Source organism: Arvicanthis niloticus, chromosome 30 (assembly GCF_011762505.2).
Source record: "Arvicanthis niloticus isolate mArvNil1 chromosome 30, mArvNil1.pat.X, whole genome shotgun sequence".
Lineage (NCBI taxonomy): Eukaryota > Metazoa > Chordata > Mammalia > Rodentia > Muridae > Arvicanthis > Arvicanthis niloticus.
Window position 1 is genome coordinate 16,977,723 of NC_133438.1, and position 17,135 is coordinate 16,994,857.

Sequence of the window (17,135 nt, forward strand, 5' to 3'; positions counted from 1 at the left end):
AACTTGATCCACTTGAATCCTTTTTAGTTACTAGTACTTTAAAAATCTGTAACTGGGGTCAACTGGGTTCACCTGGCAAAAGTGCTTGCTTTGGGTGTTTGAGAACATGAGTTCACCTCCTGGGTCCTACAGTGGAAGGAGACTGCTAAATCAAGTTGTTCTCTAACGTCTACTAGTGTGAGAAGATGTGTTTGCACCTGTACTCACACATGTGTCATATACACACATATGCTAATAATACTAAAGTTTAAAAAGAAAAACAGGTTAACTTTTAAAAAAACTATACTTAAATTGATACACAGTGATTTCCTTATTTTCAAACACATATGATCTTTATAATAGTATAAAAGTAATTCCTGTCTATTATTTAAAAATACTAAATATTGGCCAGAAAGAGGGAAGACAGTAAAATTGTACAGCATCCATCTAACCACAAATGATTATTTATAATATTGCTGTCTATCTGTCTTATATTTCTTCTTATGCCAATACTTTTTCCACAACTGTGTCTTTTCGGTGTAACTGATTTGTAACTTCATATAGCAACCGACTTCAAAAACACATTTTTTAACACTGCTCTCAAAAGCTATATCTTTTAAAGTGTATGTAAAAGTAGATTCCCTCATTTCTCTGCTAATTCATTATAATCAGTACTTCACTCTTAATTTCCACAGTAGTTTAGCAAAGCAACGTATATAATTCCCTCTTTACAAACTTTATGTAAACATATTGCACCTAATTACCAACATTATACATAACTTTTACATTTTAAATAGTTTTCTTTGTTGAAAAGATTTTAAATTTAAAATCACATAAGCTGGCATATTATCTTGGCATATCCCCCCTTCTGGAAGTGTGCAATTTGTCTTCTGAGATGAGTTATTTCCTAAACAGAATGGCACTGTCAGTTACTACTTTAAAATATACGAATGAATATTCCACATGTATTCAAATAGTCAACTCTTTCAACAAACTCAGGAAATTTATCTGTGATAAATTTATCTGAGGGAAATTATAAAGTCTAATACCGAACGCAAGATAAACAGCTTTTAAGCTTTTAAAAAATGAGTCACCAAGGCATAGTTTATCTAGTTGATGAACCCTAACTGACCTTCAGGGTTCCCTTCTCCCTCCTTCCCTGACAAGGCAACTCCTGGTGTCATGCTTCCGATCCCTAGTGGAAAGGTCATTTGTCCCTTGATAGTGTTGTGTGAGCTTGCCTGCCTCCTTTGCTCCACTCTACTTTTATCAGGAAAAGCCACTGTCTTCCCATTTTTGAAACCCAGGAATGACCATTGTGCTCAAAACCGAAAACATTTGTCAGACAAATTAATAAATTCAATAAATTAATTTTATATTAATAACATTTTGTTTTAATATGAGTTACTTTGGGTTTTTAACAAAGAATAAAATTAACATAAAAATGCAGTTAAGTGTTAATCCCTTGGTTAAATCTTTGCAAAGTTTATCATTATATATATATATATCATTTTTATATATACACACACACACACACACACACACACACATATATATATATATATATATATGCCCTATTGTATCTTAAACTCTTCCACATTGTATTAACTATTACTGAATAATTCATACAGAAATTTACATAAAATAAATTATATTTTAAATAATAGTAAGCCTGTATAATTATATACTTATACATATACATACAACACATATAAAGCCATATGCTTAGAACAAAAGAACATATTTATAAAAAATACAATCTTTAAAAACAAGAAATGCAATACCTTGCAGCTCTGAGACTCATTTGTATTTCGCATATGTTGTAGACACAGCTCAGAAACTTAAATGTGATGCTCATGAATATGTATGAGGAGTAATTAGCATAGAAAATGTTGCTTTATCACCTGTCTGGATTCTGCTGCTGTGTTTCCATAACTTACTGAGCAACATTGGAAAGGGTCTCTCAAAATTCCAATGAGTGGAAACAGTTCTGTTTATCCAGAGGATGTTAATGCCCGCCATTCTGTTATCATCAGAGAGCATGCCTCTCAAACCTGGGTACCAGCAGGTTGCTTGTAACTCAGCTGCGTGTCATCAGCTACTTAATATTTTGAAGATTGTCTGAAAACGTTAAGGCTTTAAAATAAAGATTTGTTTATTTATTTTATGTATGAGAGTACTAGCTGTCTTCAGACATACCTGAGAAGGGCATCAGAGTCCATTACAATCCCGTTTGTGAGCTACCATGTGGTTGCTGGGAACTGAACTCAGGACCTCTGGAAGAGCAGTCAGTGTTCTTTACCACTGTGACATCTCTCTAGCCCTGGTTTTTTTTTTTAATTCCTTGACATTTTGTACATTCAAATCTTTCAATTCTATGGGACTATTGCAATAGCCAGCTTAGTGCCTCTTTTCTCCTATAACTGCTCACTTCAGTGTCTCTTGTTACAACACTGATGTATTTACCTACTCTGGAACTATTAATGGCTCCAATTGCTCATTTCCCAATACCCCAATCTGATTACAAACATTATGAAAAGGTCATATCTAACAGTTTTATTTCATGGTAAGTCTGCACACTTCTCAAGCCTATGGAACAGAAATACTTGGTTGGTCACCCCGGCATCAAAATTGCCTACCCTTCTGCCTTTACCAACCGTTTTTAACTCTCGCCCCTTTCTGCCTTCATATATCACTTATCTCCTTATAGGTCAGGGAGGAATAGGAAACTATTGCTCTACAGAAATTCCCAGCTTTCTAAAATTTAAGGGAAATATGATTATTGGAATAAAAGGGCATAACATTTTTTTTTAAAAAATCAAACACAAAAGAAGAAGCCAAATGAGACCAGGGCAGTAAGAAAATCAGCCAAGAAGTATGCAGGCTTGTGACACATAAAAGTACAACATGCAATGGATGATCAAAAGGTGATAATCAGCCAGCCAGATTGATCATCTCCAAAGCTGGCAATAAAAGATATGATCTTACTACACCTTATACAGAAAGGAAAAGAAATGCAGAATATATTTAACTTATGCTGTGCCAATAATCCAACAATCTTATTGAAATAGACACCTTTTTTTTTTTTTTTTTACAAATCTCAAACTGTTAACAATTACCCACAAATAAATGAATAATTAGAATAGCTTGATAGGACTGCAGAGATGGTTCAGAGGTTAAGAGCACTGGCTATTCTTCCAGAGAATCCAGGTTCAATTCCCAGCACCCACATGGCAACTCACAACTACCTATAACTTCAGTTCCAAGGGATCCAGCACCCTCACACAGACATGCGTGCAGGCAAAACACTGTTGCATACAGAATAAAATTAACAAGTTACACAATCCTTTTTAACCTCAAATATAAATACATATATGTAATTTTGTGTTCATGAAAAAATCATACATGTAGTTTAAAACCACACGTACTCCATGCACATATACATAAATGCACACACATATATAAACACATGTGCATATGCACACACACCATTTCATCAGCCCTCTATTACTCTCATACAAGTATCAGGCAAAGTCAGCAAATAACAACAAAAGTATACACTCATTTTCTTCACGAATGCAGTGTAAAAACTATTGACAAAATTATAACACATCCAATCCGACTATTCATTAAAAAGATTATATACTATTTCTAAGTAAAGTTAATTAAAGGAATGAAATAGAAATAATATTTGAAAATCAATGTTTTAAAATATTAAAGAAATAAATCATAACAGTTATGTCTGTGGCTGTAGGAAAAGTAACAGAATCCAAAGTCATTTCTTAAAAATATTCTCAGCATACTGTGACGAAGGGAACTTCTCTGCATATTAACTATGAAGGTCTATTACACAGAAGAAAAGCCTTCCACTACCAACATACTTGAGGCAAAATGTTTCAAAGTTTTCTTTTTAGTTCAGGAAAAGTGAAAGAATGTTTACATTCATTACTTTCATTCAGCATTGTCCTGCAGAAGGCAGCCAGCTCTGTAGGGAGGGAACAGGAAACAAAGTGACCAAAACTGACTGCAATGTACTCAGTATTCACTCTGAAGCACCATGCTAAGTGTGGTCGCCATTGCTGTCTGTTAAAAAATGTTACTAAAACTGATAAACAGATTGATCACAGTTAAAGAATATGACATAAATACACAAAATTAATCATTTGTACATTCTGTTACAAATGAATTAGAAGTTGAGGTTTAAAATGGGCAACAGCATCATTAATCAAGATAGGAACAATTTTTTAAGAGCTCAAAATATTCAGAAACTGAACATTGTTAAAATAAATAAAGCCAACTAACCAAGAGATAGACTATGTCTATGGGTCACAAAATCCAATATTCTTATGCTGACAATTTTAGACACATTGGAATATATACTGAAGAAATCCTTATAAAACCTGGATAGCATTTATTCTTTATAAAATGACATCTGTTGAATTCATTGGGAATAAAAAACTACAATAACACAGTTGCTTTATTGGACTTCAATGCTTTCTATAAGCTTACAATGTGTAGACAATATGGCATTGGTCAATATTAACAAGTAGCCCTTTAAATCAGAAGAGTCCAGAAGTATATCAAGATCGCATGGTCCAGAGACCTTGATGCTTACAAAAGCAACTCATGTCAAGTCAATAAATGCACACATAGGAATTGGATATTTATGTACAAAAATATCTTATACCATATTCCAAAAGTACCCAGAAAACATTATAGACCTGTGGGTAAAGTATAAAAATATGGAACACTTAAAATATGTAAGAAATATATTTAGTCTTAGGCAAAACTTTTTAGTACACAATTCTGAAAGCCTAATACTTGCCATGGGAAAAAATTATAAACAGATTTTATTAAAATTTAGAGATGATGCCTTTAATAAATTAATTTTAATAAAATATAAATTTAAATCCCAATATAGTAAAATGAATTACAAAATTATGTTTCTGATCAATGACTCATAACAAGAACATGTTAATATCCTTCAACACTTAATAAGAACAAATAATTCAATAAAAAAATGAAGCAAATGATTTAAACATCAAGCATATCTTTGATCCCAGCACTTGTGAAAAATGAGAAAGGGAGATTTGCCGTTCAATCTTGGCTGTATAGTGACTTCTAAGCCATCTTGGGCTACAGAGTACCCTGTCTCCAAAGCAACCAACTAAAAATTTAAACAGAGTCTCCACCAAGGAAGATGACAAATATAGGAAAAGACGCTTAGCATGGTGAGTAAACAGAAAAACTAAAACTGAAAACAAAATGGCAACATTAGAATATTAAACTTTTCAAAATAGTGAGAATGTGTTGGAAAGAATATACAGAAATAGAACACTTTATTGATGGGAACTTAAAACAGTTTAAATATTTCCTCTATTGGCTAGTGATTTCTTAAAATCTCAACCCTATACTTATATGTGATCCAGTCATTCCATGTCGGGGTATTTACTTCTAGGGAAATAAACCACACGTTAATGGATACATTGTGCAAGAATGGACAAAGAAGCTCTACTTAGCATTCCCAGGGCTGAAAACAAAACTTACAGCCATCAGGTGATAAATGAGTAAATGAATAAATGAATAAATGGTTTGAGACATATCCGTGTAGTGAAACTGCATACCAGTTGCAACCATTTATTGATACATACCATAGAGAAATAAGCTCGATAAAAGGAGGCTATGCTAAATTATTAAATTTATAGAAGACTGTGTAAGATGCAAACATGATATTGGAAGTAAGATGAAATGGAAGGAAGATGTGGGTGGAGGGAAAAGGAAGAGAATACAAAGAAATTATAGTGTGTTCGCTGCTTTTGTTGTCATGGTATGAAGGTTGTATTATGTCAAAATGTTAGGAGGATCTAAATTTGATCCCTAGGACTCCAATTTTAAAACTTAACTAAGCATAGTTGCTTGTATTCTCAATGATGAGGAAACAGAGACAGACTGATTCTCAACCCTGCCAGGGAGTTCTTGGCTAATGGGAGACTCTATCTCAAAGGAAAATGGTACCAGCACTTCGGAATGACACCTATAACACAGGAAGTTGTACTTTGGCCATCAATATGCTCTCTCTCGCTCTCTCTCTCTCTCTCTCTCCCTCTCTCTCCCTCTCTCTCTCCCTCTCTCTCATCTTTCTCTCTCTTTCTCTCAGAACCTAGTGATATAAAAAACAAGTTCTCATTTTTCTCTGTGATGCTTCTTCAGTTATATTATCTTTCTGTCACTCTGTTCATGTCTAAGCCTGAGATAATATGTCTTTGCTGGAGATCTTTGTGGTTCTAAGATTTTCATTTGGAAGTCCATCTGTTACAGAGGAACCTGGGGATGTGTTTGGCAAAAGATCGGTGTTTGTCTTCATTTCCACACTGAGAATGTAGGGAGGGCTTTCTGGTTACCCCGTAACAACAAAAGATGATGCGAGCGAAAGTCAGTGGATGGGGTTAGGTCTTAATTTTCTTCACTTCTCTAGCCCCTCATACTGACTGATGATGTCCTGCAACTCTTGAAGCTTTCATTCGTGGAGTCTAAATTCTACTTTGTGTCATTAATTTTATAGTAACACACTCTCCTAGTTTCTTCTTTTCATCTCTGGTATGCCAAGGAACACCATCCCTACTTTCTCTACTTGCCTTAAACAAGAATGCCCAAAGGATTCTCAAGCCACAAGAAACAGTTTTCACTCATCAAACATGCACTGAAAACCTGAAACTCTAAATGCATAGTTCTTAAAGTTAACTCTGTATATACATTGCATTCTATGGTTCACCCCCCTGTGGTTTAATATGTAACACCTTTCTTCTATCCATAGGCAACAAGTCCTCAAGGCTTATTAAAAGAAGATGCCAAAGGCTCCCTTCAGAAGAGCTTCAGAATCCTCAATGAAGCCAAGAAGTTAGCAAATGATGTGAAAGGTTAGTGTGTCTGATGCTTCAGTAATGATAAGGTTAATAGCATTATAATGGGAGTATCTTGTGCCACACCATTAAAAAATTGAACCTGTGAGCCATGACACACATATATATAATAGAAGTGACCTTTCTCACAAGCCTGATAACACTTAGTCTTCAAGCTCCACCAAACAGCACTTCATAATTTTAACCTAGTTTCTATAGCATTGCTCCACCTATCTAAAAACAGAAAATTTTAGTGTGATAAATCTTTATACCGCCAAACTCCATTTGATATGGTTTTAGAAATAAAATTCAGATTAAAAAATATGAGATAGGAGGAGGTGGCAGAAAAGTGTTTGTGAAACCTTCAGTTTTGTTTGGCTTGGATCTACCTCCCAATTGTTACTACACATGGACCCGCACACATGCTGTTATTGCAAGTGCCATACGTTCATAGTCGGATTCTATCTCCTTAAATTTGCTCATTCTCCTGTACTTTCTTCATCTACACATCTTCTCACAGAGCATCCCATTGTAGGTTAACAGCATTGTGCATGCTGGAGGTAGAAAGGGCGAGAGAAGAGCAAGTTCAAGATCAGACCAGTCTTTGAGCTGGGACAAGAATCTGGTTGAGGACTCATCTACTACACCCAGGATCCTAGGCTCCATCCCTCACTCTTCACACAATCACTCGGTCACACATTTACCATACACTTATTCACACACTCAACACACACTCAACACACATTCAACCACTCACTCACTCACTCACTCACTCACTCAATAGTTAAATAACTGTGAGCCTTTGTATGGAAAAAATAAAGACAATCTCTGCTGAGATGTCTTCTCTAACAACAGAATATTTGATTTCACACTCAACCTGTCTGTACAATCCTTTTCATAGTCCTGTCAAACCACGTCTGTTTTGAACTGTATACTCTTCAGGAAAGACATAAGGTCTTCTTAACATTGAATTTATAATGTATAACACACTGCCTAGTTCAAATTATGAAATAATTACTGATTTGAAATAAATAATAAATTATAAGTGAATGACAGCAGAGTTTTTAACTGTTTTACTTGAATTAGAAAACACAAAGTTTGAGACAGTTTAGATTCAGCTTTCAAGTTAAATGGCCTAGACTCCCTTAGCAAGTAATATAAAATGACAAGAGCCACCTCTATTATAACTACCGCTTTGATACTCAAATGGTTTAGACTGTGCGTTATACAAGTTCCTAGTTGCATACTTCTGTGGAGCTGATATGTCCACTCCAGCCAGAAGGACAGTAAAGAGCCATGCTCCGTTTTCTTCCTGAACATGTAGAATTGCTCCAAATCCTTTGTAGCCACTCTCTCCTCTCTGAGGAACACGCTAGAGACTGTAGCTTACTCAAGGTCTCATCTCAGTAGAGTTAAATGTACTGTGCCCATACAGAGCCAGACTCTGTCTTTATTCAAACATTTGACATATTATTCTTCCTGAATCTTCTCTATTAATTTTGATGTTAAAGGTGGAGGTGACTAGGGATGTAGCAAAGTGAGTAGAATTATGTACCAATTGTGCATGAGCCCCTGGGTTCAGTTCCTAGACCCTCATACACTGAGTGTGGCTGCTACACTGGAGAGGTAGAGGCAGGAGGGTCAGAAGTTCAACATCATCTTTCATTACATAGCAAGTTTGAGGCCAGTCTGGACTACGTGAGACCCTGTCTCAAGCAGTATACAATCTATGAAAGTACTTGTATTTTGAGTACTGAGTTTAGGTATGTTCGTTCAGATCTCATTCCTGGACTGAGTGCTTGACATACTTGACTTCTGTCCCACCCTGTCCTTGCCTTTGTTTCCCCTAAATCCTAATGTTCCACATAAGCAGACACAATTCCATTTTGTTTCATTTGGAAAATCTGAAGACAGGGGGTGGTAGGAAGGATTAGGAGACAGAAGTGTTCATTAGTTTAAATGTCTTTTTTTTTTTTACTTCAGGTAGTACATTATTTAAAGTAATGAAAACCCACAAACTACTCAAGTAATAATTCCCCCAGAAAACCAAGCCAAGACCATGACGGAGATGGGAATGTTTTCTTGCTACGTTATGACATTCTCCTGATTTGTGGCCAATTACACAGGTTATAAAATGGCTGTTAATCAGGGAACTGCCATATATTACCACAAGGAACTGCTGAAATAGGCCCTGCAGAGCAAAACTCTTGACAGCAGCTATTAAAATAGAGATTTAGTCATTTCTCTCTCTGTGGCGCCTGGAGTTAGAGAGAATAAAAATGGCGGGGCCATCATGTCCTCCATATTTCTAATTTGTTGCTCATTCAAGTCAGCGCAGCTCAATTTGTTCCTGTACTCCGGTCACAAATGACTTACTGCCGCTCCCCGCCATTTTTAGGCTGTCCTTGCCTTGAGGGAGTCTGAACTTGCCAGACGCGATTTGTTTTGCTTTTTAATTTTTGAATATACATCTGTTAAAAGTAAATTTGCCCTCACACACGTTTGAGCTTTGAAGGTAGTCTCCGACACATAGTTGAATGTCAGTGGAGATAAAAAATCATTTGGGTGATGGATTTGAGATGAGGGACAAGCTAAGGATTGAAAGGGTCAGAAGATGAATTAACACCACCAGGTGAATAACGCCTTACAGAGGAACAAAAAGTTCTGTCAATAAATAGTCTGTTAGGGTTCTCACAGAATATGTACAGGGCAAAAAGCAAAGTAGCTTAGAGAGTGGGAACTGAGTGAATGCTAAGATATTATGTGCTTCCTCTCAATGGAGTAGATTTAAATTTTATTTACTTCCTGGTTTAGGTCTACTTCTTAGCTTTGCCCAAGGAAAGTGAAATTAGCTAATTACTTAGAAAAATAAGTAATTATTTTTCTAAAAATTCTTCTATAAACTGGGGATTGCTGATGTGAAATAAAAAGATTATTCTAAGCTGAAGAATACTTAATGTTACTAATAGTCAATCTGAGAATTCCGAGATATACAATACTGTGCAAATACGGAACTGGAAACTGCTATGTTCCCATCATTTTACATTTATTGCACCAGTCGATACCCTTGTTCTGTACTATGATGCACCAAGCACTCAGGCAGGTAGTCCACACAACTGTATCAGAAAAATGTGAGACCATGGGGGTGGTACATTTACAATACTTGTGGTTAAGGTTCTATTCTTATATTAGAAAAAGATTTTATTTCAATATATATTGTATACCCATGTTAATAAATAGGAATATCAAGGCACTATTAAATATGACACAGAAGAAATAGCAAAATAGTAGCAACATTGAAGTATTAGCATTAGGAATAATCTTCCCTGAGAGTGAGACTTCCCAGCTCAGCATCTGCCTCATTTTGTCGACAAACTTTCAGGAAGTTCGTTAGTGCTGTCTTAGCCAGAGACAGGGTCCTACACGATACAAACTGGTGCCCCACCTGCAAGTTACCTAGGCTTTGTTCTGTGTTCAGAATCAGAATCTAGGATTTTAGGGGGTGGAAGGGAATTTACCAGTCGGTTTGGACATGATGGAGATAAACACAAATACTTTCTTGTAACTCTAAGGATGGTGGGGGCTTGCATGAAACCAGAAAGACATAGTCTATTTAGAAGCTTTCAAGTTCAGTTACCTTGTTGGCTAATACCAAAGAAGCCAACAGGCTTTCAGGCAGGGATAGGATGTAGGTCTCAAGTCTTGTCACTTAGTTTTACTAATCTAGTTGTGGAAAGAACTACCTCTCTCCACATCTTAAACATTTAGAGACCAAGGCACCAGACATGTGTCCCCCTGTCAGAAGAGGTCTGCTATGATCTCCTAACGGGAAGACGAGCACAGCAGTTGTAGTTAGCATCTATTAGAGGCCTGTCAACCCATTCCTAAAAGACCTAATTCGGATGCCTTCTTCTTCATCAATAAGTGCTTTGTAAATAATGTAAAGTATACAAATATTGGTGTGTGTGTGTGTGTGTGTGTGTGTGTGTGTGTGTGTGTACTTCCAAATCTATAGGAGATCAAGATAGCATAAGAAACTGTAATAAAAGCCTTATATTTAAAAAGATATGTTTTCATCTTTGGGGGAAAAGTGAGCAACTCGCAAACTAAACTAAGATTGTAATGTGACTCACTTGCTGTTCTGTGGTTAAATCAGGAAGAGCTGTACCATGCAGGCGATATGATCTCAGCTTTGTCTCTCATTTATCATGACATCTGATTGACCGCGCAGCAAATACACATCTTGAAGGTCCCATATATCTAAGAAATTATAAAACTATATATTGTAGACACTCATATATTCATGTGATATGTGTAAATTATGTAGTTAATTTGTAAATTATAAATGAATATATATAATTCAGTGCATTTTATGTATATAAATGGACCTGGTTGGTATCAACTCTGGAAAGATAAAATTTCTTCTGTTAAGACAAATGTGGCTAATACACCATTCTCTTTTAAAATTATTTTCTAGATAGGTAAAGAAAGAATGTTTTAAATCATGGGAAAAAAACATTCATTACTAGAATTAAACTGAGCTAAATTTTTTCAGGTTGCATCAAATCTTTAAAGGAAGAACAGACTATTAAAGGTTTCTGATAGGTTCTCCAGTCAACATTTCAACATCTCAGTTTTAAAGTTTACATTATTAATAGCCATGTTATATAGCCCCCCCTCCTATGTGACAGTGTGTCACTTGGTGTGCATGAGACTTTCAACACAGCAAAAATAAACATACAAACAAACAATAAATAAAGTCAATGATCGAGAACAGTGTAAAATGTTTCATTGATTTAACAAAGAATTGGATGTTCTAAAAGAAGGTATATGTGTACACATTTATGAAAGGAAGGCCTTATAAAGCAATGACAACATGCAGAAATGATCGATACATTGGAAATCTCAATAAATACTTATGGTTATAAAAAAAGAACATTCCAGCAGGAACAGCGACAAAGGCTTTGAAGAAAATGACATCAGGGGGAAGTGAAGCCATCAGGTTTCTACACTTACTCAAAGTCTTTTGGTGTTATTGAGTTTTGAAAACGTATTTGCTGTTTTGCAAAACATCACTTAAGATTTGAAATAAATAAGAACAAAGCACCCTGATCTGAAGGTCCCATTACATCTGTTGTTTTAGGTAATAAGTGTAGTCAGCTAAGCAAATACACACAAATCTGTCATTATACGGGAGTGGTTCCCTAACTCTTGTATTTCTCCTAAATAATCCCTATGTCAGATACTTCCCCATATTCTCTATGCATCTTACCTCAGAGAACAGCAAAATGAAATTCTGAGAACTGAAACTATCTTGAGCCATAGAGTGGGTGTTGAGGACCCATGGCACTGCCCCCAAAACATGCGAAACCTGAGAAAGCACTGATGACTGTAGATGTTTCTAAACCTGTCCAGGGAACTGCTTTGCCTAGGACTTTCTGGTGTGGCTATGAATCACTGTGCTTGCAACAAAGGCAGTTTTGCTGGCAGGCACATTCTCACTCTCCACTTCTAGAGTGCTTCAGAGTTCTTCCTTTTATGAGCTCCATCTTTATCTAGTTCATGCCTGAAACACGATCTTCTATGAAAAAGAGGAGAGAGAGGGAGGGGAGAGGGAGGAGGAATAGAAGAGGGAGGGGTGGGGGAGAGAGAGAGCGCGTATGCGATAGAGAACACTAGAGAGCGCTAGAGAGCAAGAGCCAGAGCAAGAGAGAGGACAGGGAGCTTGAGGCTTGGTGGATGCAACCTTCAGAAAGAAGACAGAATGATGTGGCTACTGTTACTGAATGTTTTTCCTGAAAAAATGGGCAAATTTTTTCAGCCACTTTTATGCTATGAGAATGCAGAAAATAGTAAAAACCCAGTGATGTCCTCAAAATTAATGGCTTTTTAAAAAAAAAAAACTATACCTGAATATCTTGCTTGCTACAGAATTTGAATATTTTGTTGTTTATTTTAAAAAATTAAATCCAATCAGGAAGGTAAGAGATAACATATTTACAGTTTTATTTCCTTAACCAAGGAAAAACTCCAGTGTAATGGCTTAATCCTGGGATTCCCCTTACCATCAGACCAGCTCCATTTCATGAAGAAGGCTTTGGTAACCGACTCAATAACTTCATGTTAGAACCAGCAGTGAAAGCAGAAGTTAAAAGAAATATGATCTGTAATTGACAGAGAAGATCCAGTGACTTGGAAACTATATTTGAGAGGCTGAGAGGCTAAAGTCAAAAATAGTAATAATTTTAGTGATATAAATGGGCAGAGCGATACTTTAGAGATGTGCTTTGCTGGCCTAGTTTACGCTTTGTTTTCTGTACAGTTGGATCTTGGGCTTGCAGCAGCCACAGTGAAGGACTTTAAACAAGATGATGTCATTATATTAGCATAGTATGTACTTTAAGCATGGCTGCATGTAGATTATGACAGTGGTTTAATTGGGCTGCCTATAGGTGCCTTTATGTGCATTGGAGGGAATCATTAACGTGTTCAGTATTATTCATTCACGTCCAGATCACTGCTAGCTCACAAGTCTCAGTCTTCCTTTCCTCGCATTCCTTCTAGAAGAAGGTCAATGGAATGGATGGAGATTCTTCAGCTGCTGGTTGTTGGTGCAGGGTCTACAACAGCCCAATGCTTAGCAACAAGATGGGCAGGCACACTTAGGTGAAAACATTATGGCTCTTTTCTGAAGAATATATTCTCCCCTGACCTGCTCACTCTGGGTACATGTAGCAATGAAAATAGCAATTCTAGTGTTGGCAAGTAATACCAAGATGCAATTCTTCCTAGCATTTAAATAGACATTTTAACAGACTTAAGGAACAGCAATTGTATGTAAGATTTAAGTAGTACAACCAGACACAAAATATACAAAACAAGAACTTTTAGTTTCCTGTGTTTTGAAGCCTCCCCATTGATTCCTAGTTTCTTTGGTAAGTGTAGCAGCATTTTCTAGTATATTCTTTCCTACCTAACCTATTCCCAAACTCTGCCCTGACAAATTATTGCATATATATCATTATATGTATGGTATATACCTTTGAACTTTCCTGTGGATGTGATAAAACACCAAGGCAATGTATGGAAAAAATGGGTTTTGGGGCACTTACAGTTTCAGAGGGGTAGAGTCCATGATCGTGATGGGGAACACATTAGCTGGCAGCCACAGTGCTGGAGCAATAGCAGAGAGCACACAACTGAGACACAGCCCCTAACCAAAGACCAGGAGATACTAGGAATGGTATGAGCTTTTGAAACCTCAAACCCTTCCCTGGTGATGCACTTTCTTCAATAAGGACACACCTCTTAATCCTTCTCAAACAGTTCTACCAACTGAGGACTAAGTATTCAAATATATGATCCTATGAGGGCCATTCTCATTTAAACCATGCCATTGTTTCTTACTTATTCGTGAAAAAGTTTTAAGGATCATTATATACCCACATATATTCATATAATTCTTTTTAAAGGCGACCTCATTCATGAACATGCTATATTAATGTAAAAACATGCTTAACTGAATTACATGTTTCTTTTTTTCTGTGATGAACATCTAATATGTAACCTTGATGATATATATTAGCAAACTTTTTAAGTTTCTGTTCTGTATATCTTACACTAGCATACCTAAAATTATTTTACCTCTGCCTCATAAGTGCTGAGGTTTCAGGCTTGCATGTGGTATGTATCACACACTCACTAACAGCCAGCTACCCATGACTACTACTAAATGCTGATCAATGCTTTCAAGAAGACTAAAGAACCCTCTCTTACTTGCCCTTTTTCAGTGTGGCTCCTTATCTAGAGATTCTGCCTTTTTCTTCTCCATTTTGCATTCCATTAGGCTATCTTAAAAAAATCAGTGTTCATGTCCCAAAGGAAATGAACATTATGGTATCATAAACTATCAAAAACATATTCAAAGGGGCTAAAGAGTTGTCTTGGTGGATGAAGGATAAGCATAAAAATATAAGCTTGGATCCCTAGCCTCCAGTGGGAAGGTAGAAAGAAGAGGATTTGCCAAGCTTACTGGACAGCTAGTCAAACCAAAATGGCAAGCTCTGTGTTCATTGACAGACCCAAGACCCTATCTCAACAACTAAGATAGAGAGTGAGGAAAAAAAAAAAAAAAGATACACAATATTGACCTCTGGCTTCTGCAGAGATATGCACGTGTACCCACAGATGCATATACTTTCATATACACAGGTACATTACACACACACACACACACACACACACACACACACACACAGAGAGAGAGAGAGAGAGAGAGAGAGAGAGACTATTTTTCCCAAGAAGTCATCCACTTTATTCAGTCAGAAGTAGCAACTGCTACTCAGCAAAGCCAATTTTATGCAATTTGCTTTTTCAGGTTCAACTGGTCATTTGTAAATGACGAGAGAAAAGAAACTCGTGATGAACTCCTTCAATATGCAAATATTGTATTAGTGGCTTTTGTTGCTATGACTTACTATGACTCTGTGACCTAAAGCCACTTATGAAAGAGTTTATTTTGGTTTACAGTTTGGAGGGGTGTCCATAATGCCGGGGGAGGCACGGATGTAATCAAGGAAGACATGTTGGCAGGAGCAGGTAACTGAGGGATCACATTCTCATCCACACCCAGGAAGTAAGAAGAAGAAACTGGAAGTCGGGCAAAGCTAAAAGCCCTCAAACCTTCCAGTGACAAGTGTCTTCCAGCAGGTCTGGTTGCTCCTTAAGTCCCTTCATAACTTCACTAAACATTACCAGCCACTGGGACCAAGTGTTCAGATACCTCACCCTACCATGGAGGGGGAGTCACAAGCAGTGACTACCACTTATGGTTTATTGGACCTCAGGAATATTTCTAAGCTTACCTCTTATAGATCCTTAAATTAATCTTTATTTACTTCTACAAGATTTCAAAGATCTCGACATTGCTAAAATATAAACCACACAGTTCTTATTACAAGAAAAACTAACCTAAAGTTTTCATTTTTAATACAAGTAGAATGACAAAATAAAGAAACTAGTATATACACATTTAATATTAAATCATCACTTGAATGTACTGGGTTTGAGTGCAAGATAACATAAGCTAATAACATAAGACTTTATTGAAGTCTTTTTGAGGATTTGGTAAAAATGTTGCTTTCTCTGTAAAAAATGGCAGGCTTATCTGGGTTGTATTGCTTTTCCTTTGCTTTAGTTTTTATTTCTGTTCCAAATAACACTAAGTGATGTTTACTGAACTAGGATGTTATTATCTATGACTATATATGGGATTACGAACACCTAACACAATGCTCCATTTTGATAATAAAATTTGAATATGTAAAAAATCAATAAAGCAAGATCAAGAGAATAACAAAAATGTACAAGCAGATTAAATCTTTAGAGGTTTCTAACCCGTGGAAAACCATCAACTTAAGTCACGGAGACCAGACACGAAGGGAACTGGCATGGCTAAACATTCTAAAGAGCCGAATGGCCAAGAATCTATGTATTTAATGCAGAGATGTGTGAACGGATAGACGATAATAAACGAATTATTTCCTTCTTCTTGCTTTTTTATAACCGTGTGTTAGTTAACTGAACTTGCACATCAAGAATAATATAAACCGTTTTGTCTCTTTCTGGCTTATGTTCACAGAAAATCACAATGATCTAAATGACCTGAAAACCAGGTTAGAAGCTGCTGACCTTAGAAACAGTGGACTCCTGGGAGCTATAAATGGTACTATGGACAAGTTATCAGCCATTCCAAATGGTAAGCCTTGGGGTCCCTGCATTCCGCATCAGCTGATCTGAAACATGGGAGCGTCTTGTTAGCTTTCGCCACTTTCCTTAACATTGTATTTCCATTAGATATAGGCTTTCTTAAATATGCATTATTGTTTTCAGAATCAGAACCCCATTTAACAATATGATAGTGCTTATTGTTGCTTCTTGTTAGTGACATGAATAGGAATATTTATAAAAGGAAAATATAGGTGTTATCTTATTATGTTATCATCCTTGTTTCGGTCTAAGAACTCTGGTAGCAGTGAGAAAGAACAAAATCATAACATTCTGTTTTCTACTATAACAAAGTCACAAATTATTAGAGTCTCTACAGCACCAGACAAGAGCCTACAGCAATTCCATGTCTTGCTTAGCTAAAATGAACTTCTTAACCAATCTAGATTTTCAAAACATGACTGGTAAACCCATTTTTGCAATATCATCCAACCTATTAAAACTATTTACACTTGTTGTTTGATATCAGTT

The 17,135-nt window shown here is 36.3% G+C and overlaps 1 protein-coding gene across 2 annotated transcripts in view; it reads left to right on the forward strand.

The window, feature by feature from the left end:
• Positions 1 to 17,135, forward strand: part of Lama2 (laminin subunit alpha 2) — a 572,138-nt gene that overhangs the window by 480,212 nt on the left and 74,791 nt on the right. For both annotated transcript variants that reach the window (XM_076927972.1, XM_076927973.1), the window contains exons 41-42: positions 6,794 to 6,896; positions 16,519 to 16,635. In XM_076927972.1, coding sequence (XP_076784087.1) covers positions 6,794 to 6,896; positions 16,519 to 16,635 — 220 coding nt within the window. The remainder of the gene's footprint in view (positions 1 to 6,793; positions 6,897 to 16,518; positions 16,636 to 17,135) is intronic.